The sequence below is a fragment of the Prunus dulcis genome, chromosome 5 (genome assembly GCF_902201215.1).
Source record: "Prunus dulcis chromosome 5, ALMONDv2, whole genome shotgun sequence".
Lineage (NCBI taxonomy): Eukaryota > Viridiplantae > Streptophyta > Magnoliopsida > Rosales > Rosaceae > Prunus > Prunus dulcis.
Window position 1 is genome coordinate 6794608 of NC_047654.1, and position 6917 is coordinate 6801524.

At 40.6% G+C, this 6917-nt stretch overlaps 1 protein-coding gene across 1 annotated transcript; it reads left to right on the forward strand.

Moving 5' to 3' along the window:
* Nucleotides 1-4080: 4080 nt before the first annotated feature.
* Nucleotides 4081-6027, forward strand: LOC117628926. The gene is made up of 8 exons (XM_034361470.1): nt 4081-4227; nt 4311-4475; nt 4555-4896; nt 4979-5149; nt 5234-5347; nt 5463-5543; nt 5686-5719; nt 5846-6027. Exons 1-8 carry the CDS (start codon nt 4081-4083, stop codon nt 6025-6027), a joined length of 1236 nt encoding a protein of 411 aa, XP_034217361.1.
* Nucleotides 6028-6917: the final 890 nt, after the last annotated feature.

Below are 6917 nucleotides of genomic sequence, written 5' to 3' on the forward strand. Positions count from 1 at the left end.
TTTCAGCGAATGTAAAACTTTCCTCACCGAATGTACCTTTTGCGTTCGTGTGAAAAAGTAGTATGTTTTCTTGAAAAAGTCAGGTGGTTGGCCCATGGTTTCGACGAACGGGTAACTTTTCTCCACGAACGCACGTATTGCGTTCCAGTGAACAAATACTCTGTTACTTTAAAAAGTCAGTTGGGTGGGTTATTTTTTCCGGATAACCCTTGCGTTCACATTTGAAACCCTCCTTTATAGTATAAAAGGGCATTTCAGTGACTGCCTCTTTCACTCACAAATGCATGGCTTCCTCTTCAAACCAACCTCACGGTGTGAACAACCCAAAATAGCAAGGTTGGGATCCAAATGATCCCAAAGTTCATGTTACGCCTAACTTTTGTAACCATGTTCCACATGATTTGCGTCCATGTCAACTTTGCAAGGATCTTTTTTCTGTAAATTCCGATAATGTTCAAGTTTACCGGTCTCCAACTCCCTCGCCTCCAAAGCCACCATCTCCTCTTGTTTGCAAGTGCACCCCTCAAAAGACGGAATGGTGCAGTGATTGCTACGGTGACAAGCTCATTACGCATTGGGAGGAAGTTGAAAAATGGGAGTCCACGGATGACTCGGATGATGAAAACTACAAGTTCAGGGATTAGAGTGTAATGTTTTAGTTTACATTGCAATTTGGAAGTGTGATCCAAAATTAACATGTTATATTAACGTTTTCTCTATTGTGCTATGTATCCGTATCTGTGTTTGGGTTGTTCAATTTTATGTTTGTACGTTCGAAGTGAACATTATAACTACCCGTTGTACGAAATTTGTAATTGCGCACAGGTACCTCTGAACTGCATCTGAATACTGCAAAAAGTATTATTTTATGCAATTGCATATAACCACTCGTAAATGTATCGCGTCTTTTCAAAAGTGTATATAACAATTAGATACGACTTGAAACATTGAAAATTATTAAATCCTAGGCTTACGAATAGTCTATAACCCGAATCCAATATAATTATAAACATAAACCATACGTTAAACCCTAAAGGCCAAATCCATTTCAGTGTTAATCATAAAGCCCAACCCGAAATTGTAACCGTAAATCCTAAACCCTTGACTTCTAACACTGAATTGCATAAACCCAATTAAATTTTTACCGTAACGTCCAACCCATTCCAATTTTAACTTGTATGCATAAACCACAAACTCTAAACCCTAAACACTTCAATCTGAATACTATCGCCCGAACTCAATTGAATTTTGAACCATAAAGCCCAACTTAATATCATGTTAACTGTAAAGCCCAACCCAGTTCAATTTTAACCATAAAGCCCAACTTAATATCATCTTTTCTACCCTAAACCCTAACCCAATTTAATGTTAACCGTAAAGCCCAAACCCAATTCAATTTGACCCGTCAAGGCCAATCCAATTCAAACTCAAATTTGAAACCCTCTCAGCGACTTCATTTTTGCGCTCTTGCTCCTAAAGGCCAACCCTAATTCCTCTTTTCAATCTATAGCCCGTAGCAAAATTCTGTTTGGCGTCGCACCTCCAGCATCATCGTCGCACCTCCAGCATCAGCGTCGCACAGCCTTGGTCAGCGTCGCACGGCCAGAGTCATCGCCGCATAGCCAGTCTTCCCTGCACAGCCAGCGTCATCTTCACACACCAGCGTCATCGTTGCACAATTGGGCTCTGCAGACTCGGATTTTGACCTTACCTGAAGAGGTGAAATTCCATCTGGGTATGCTGCATTTCTTCCTCAATGACGTAAATTACAATTTCATTTGTAGTTTGTCCAATTGGGTTCTTCTCTAAGCAGAGTTCTGTTCATTAGGAAATCCTACTGTTATACAAAATGCAATGCTGGTGCACGTTTTGTGGTTTGTGGTTTGTGTGCGTTTTGTCATGGTTTTTGTGCGTTTTGTGAGTCCGCCTATCTCAATGTTGGTGCACGTTTGGATCTTCTAATTTGCATATCCCAGTTATTTGTATGTGCTTGTATTTCCCTCTCTTTCTATCTCTATTATGTGTGTTTGCTCTTTGTGTTGTGTGGCTCTTCTTACTCTATCTATCTTAATGAATGGGTCCATGTCATAATTTCATACGCATTCAAACTCCACCTCTGTGATTAAAGCATTTACCTGTATGTGATAAAAGCTTTTCATTTGTTTGTATTTCTCATTGGCTTTTTGACTCACTCACTCTCTGTCTTTCTTTTATTGGGTTCTCTGAGATGGGGTGTCCTTTATTTTTCAGACCCATTTATGTTTCATGCATTTTTCATATCTTGTGGCTTTAGCTAGATACAGAGACATAAACACTCTGAACAACCAGTTTATGGGTCCTCATTCCTGAAACTCAGAATCTCAGTTTATTGAGTTTTGGTTTTATTGAAAAAACATTCCCACTTTTCTGTTCATTAAAACAAAAAACTTCACCTTTTGTCACTTTTTGCATTTCTTCTGATTGGAGAACGGTGGGGGGAAGGATGCAGGAGACCTTATTATTAGCTTTTTCTCCTTGTTATTTTTGTTAAAGAAGGAACAAAGTTATTTTTCATTGTACTCGTTGTAAGGCTGTAAGGATAAAGTAAAAGAATCATATCTTCTGAACATTCACTGAATTGGCTTGTTCTGAGTTCCAAGGGAAGTATACAGCAATTGTTGTCAATCACCATTCTATCTGTCATCATTATAAATCTAAAGGGTCTGATTTGGCAAATCCCATGAATCTATTTGAAGATTTCTAAAAACATTGTTTTACCTTAGAGAAGGGTTCGTTCCTAGAATGGGCTGCAAATTTTTTTCCAGATGTAATTGCTGGTTTGGCTGGCTTTTCATTACGCATCGAGATGTATTTGCTTTCATTTTCGAGATGTATTTGCTTTCATTTTTGAGATGTATTTGCTGGTTTGGAAAAAGCTAGGTCAAGCTTAATATATAAATTATGAGCTGCGGCAGTGAAGATAGATTGCTGGTTTGGCTGTAATTGTTATCCTTTGGCTGTCATTGCTGTCATTTTGGAGATGTCATTGTCTATATTTCGTTGTGGGTGTTTTTTAACAATGAACAGGTTGAGATTATGTCTCGTTAATGTGTTGTTTTATTTTTGGTCAAACTTGTTACTGTATTGTTTGATGTTGAGATAGAGATAATCGGTTCGATATTGTTTGCCATTTGAAATCAATAATGAAGGATATTCGAATCAACAATGAGGACGAAACACATGGCCACCAAGGTTAGACCATCTGTTCAAGGTTCCCGTCGCCCCAAGACCACAGTTGCAGAGGGTACGAAAGGTAACTCTTCAGCGGCTTCCTCAAGCTCGAAAAAACGGACGCCATCCAAACGAATATCGGGTCCTATGGGTAATGGGGTGTTCGGGGTACGTGTGTTCATACCAAGACACCGCAATCCTTGTTCACCCGTGCTTCACTTCGATTTGGAGGAACATATCTCCTTCAAGGTATTATTATTTAAGTCTACATTTCGCATTTCACACATTGGAATAAATTTTGTTTACAGGGTAACAATCAAATGAAGATTACTAAACCCAAAATTATTTATGCAGCTCACTTTAAAAAAAATCAGAGGGTGTGGAAACAACGACATATGTGCTACATGGTATAACAAAGCAATGCACGACACGGTGAAAGCGAAGGTGAAAGAATCAGGATTTTTGCCCTTTTTGTCAATACTGGGACATGGAAAGAAAGGGGATAGGCCATTACTTGTGGCCTTAGCTGAGAGATGGTGGGACACTACCCACACATTCCACTTCGATGAAGTTGGAGAGATGACAATGACCCCGACGGACTTCGCAGCTATCACAGGATTGCGTGTTGGTGGGAAGCGATTAACGTACGACTTGGACATTTACAGAAACAAGAACAAGGTGGTGAAATTGTTTGGGAAGCCAATTGCAGACCTACTGGCAGGGGAAAGGAGAGTGCCGTATGAAAGCCTTTGCACTCCGTACTGGAAGAAGAATCCGAAAGATGATAAAGAAGCTGACCAAATTGCAAGGGCATTTATACTGTGCTTGATTGGCTCCTCATTCCTCAATGACAAGAGCCAATACGTGAGTATGCACTACGCCCCCTGTCTGGAAATAGTCTCAGACATTGGTAAATACGACTGGGGCGGTGCGGCGTTGGCTTGCTTGTATAGATCATTGGATTCTTGTTCCAGGGGTAGGTCATCAAGCATGGGCGGGTATTGGAGGGCATGGGAGGTTAGTGGCATCAAATTGAATATCCGCAAAGTGGAACATACATTTGTGCTTACATGACTAATTTGTAAACTTGTCTTGTGTAGGTATGGGCTTGCGAGTACCTAAAGCCGTTAGCTTTATCAAGGCCCAGTGGGACCTTGAACACGTGGCCCAGAACATTGAGGTGGGTTGGTGCAAAATCAAAGCGGGACTTGCAACATCACTTGGAACATTTTAGAGTGATGATGCGACATCTAACAAATGATCAGGTATAAACCTCGACGTTTGTGTGAAATTTTTTTTAGCTTCAAATGTATGATTCCCTGAGGTAACCAATTTGTGTTGCAGGTTAATTGGAACCCATGGGGGACCAATGAATCCGACATGCCGGAAGCCGTCATAAATAGTGTGTCGGCAACCCGTAAACGAATCCTACTTGAGGGACCAGCTGGTTCAGCCTGGTTTTTGGGAGAGCGAGTCGCAATGCAAAGTTTAGGCACCACAGAACCTCAAGTACCCAAAATTCCACCGACGACAATGCTTTCTGATTATAAGCTAAATGATGAGGCAGAAGTCAGGGAAGCACTGAATGGGTACCCCGCTTCAGAATGGCTTGCAAATTCATCCAACTATGGCCACTACAGAGATGAGTACATAAGGTACCGCCACTATGAGGACTTGCGTGAAGCGGTACGTTATACGCTGAACACGTGTTCTGTACTTACACTTGCTGCATGAAATTCATATCTAAAATGATACCTAAATTCCACAGGAAGGAGAAGATCGAAATCTCGGAGGGGCCAAAATCAGGGTAGGAAACATCTCTCCTCAGCCATGGTCAGTGCGAATACCATGCTGGGCAGCCGAAAATGGAAGTAAACTTGTGCGGATACCGCGTGGCCAAGATAGCCTTGATCTACCATTACCTGCTGGTGTGACACATGTAAGTAGCTTCCATTGCGTGATATATTCATACATTGTGAAATTTCATGTGGTCATTGGTGTAATTGCATGTGCCTCAATGTAGGTAACTGCTGAAGCTGCGACCGAGATTTTAGAGCTGAATGCTGGGTTGAATGCCGTACTTTTTTCAACTTCATTGGAAGCAAGCATAGAGATCAGTCTCCTACGGCAAGAGATTGTGAGTCGGTCGACTTTCATTTCAGACTGATTTCATAAAATGAACAACCTTCACGGATGTTAATATGAACTGACAGACCATGGTATTGAACATGAACGCTGTTATATTGTAATAGGCCAAATTGAAGAACACCTCGGGAACAACCATTGGAAGTTCAGGTATTGGTGAAGACGTCATAGATGATGATGCGGAACATGTAAGTTTGTTACCTCCATTGTAAAGTTCGCTGTATAGGATGTTCAATATTGCACTTTGAAATACATTGCTGACAGATTCTGCATTGCAAACCATCATCACAAAATTGATAAAAATATATGTCAATGTTTCCCTGTATGTAGGAGTTTCGCACAAAATTTAAAGCTGACCACCTAGGTACAAAAGGGACGACAAAAATTGTGATACCAGAAGAGCATGAAGAAGATGAGGAAGAGGAAGAAGAAGAGGAAGAAGAGGAAGATGAAGAGGAAGATGAAGACGATGGTTGGATCGACGAGACAGACGTTGGGGATGAGGATGAGCAAGCCGATGAGGACGAGGTTGGGGATGAGGATGAGGAAGCCGATGACGGCGGGGCCGCAGCAAAGGGTAATCTGACTGCAGAACAAGACTCCCCACTCCAAAAAGGCAAAGTTCAGAAATGTCTTCGTCCACGTACCCCAAAGAGAAAGAAAACCAAGTAAATTATGGAAACGATTCAATTTTCCGGATCATTGGTCCGTTTTGTAATACAATATGTTCGGCATATTTCCCCTGACCATTTCTGATGCTATGTACTTCGATTTCTAGTTATAAAAAAAGGTGTAATTGTGGATGTACACAAAAATATGGAGTTCCATTTTTCGTTTGTAGGGGTTTGCGCACAGCCACCCTTGCATTGCATCACCGTCATGCAATTGCATGTGTGAAATGCAAATACAAACCTGCTGTGTGCAAACAAAACATACCTGAAAAACGCATGCCCAACCCTAAATGTATAGCACAAAGACAAAGACAACAAAGCAAATACTTTATTAAGACCATATGTGTACCATTCAATATTATGGTTAAGCACATTGTGTTATACGAAAATCGGGCTGTTTTGGAAAATCATTTGTGGTACATTAGAATGACCATTACAACGTATTTTCGAGTATTAATCATTGTTGTACTGAAACAATGTTCGGCTTATTGCCCCTTTCCGTTTTTTATTCTCTCAACTTCAATTGATAGTTAAAAAAATTACGTGTAGTTATGCATGTAAAAAAAAATATGAATCATTTTTCCTGATTCGGGGTTTGCGCACAGCCGGCCTTGCATTGCATCACCGTCATGCAATTGCATCTGTGAAATGCAAATTGAAACCGGCTGTGTGCAAAATAAACATACCTTCAAAACGCAAACGTAATTAATGTATGGCGCAAAGACAAAGAAAACGAAGCCAATTCTTTATGATGACCGTATGTTTATTATTCAATATTAGAGTTAAGCACATAGTGTTTATTGAAATTGGGGATATTTAGGAAAATCAATTGTGCTACATGACAATATTGGATCACCGCCTCCTACATAAAACTTCCGTTCAAGCACCCCC

Excerpts from the sequence above, each read along its gene's own strand:
- LOC117628926 (XM_034361470.1), top strand. The coding sequence starts at position 4,081 with ATGCACTACGCCCCCTGTCTGGAAATAGTCTCAGACATTGGTAAATAC. Across the intron at positions 4,228-4,310 it reads GGTATTGGAGGGCATGGGAG|GTATGGGCTTGCGAGTACCT; the intron begins GTTAGTGGCATC and ends TGTCTTGTGTAG. Across the intron at positions 4,897-4,978 it reads ATGAGGACTTGCGTGAAGCG|GAAGGAGAAGATCGAAATCT; the intron begins GTACGTTATACG and ends TAAATTCCACAG.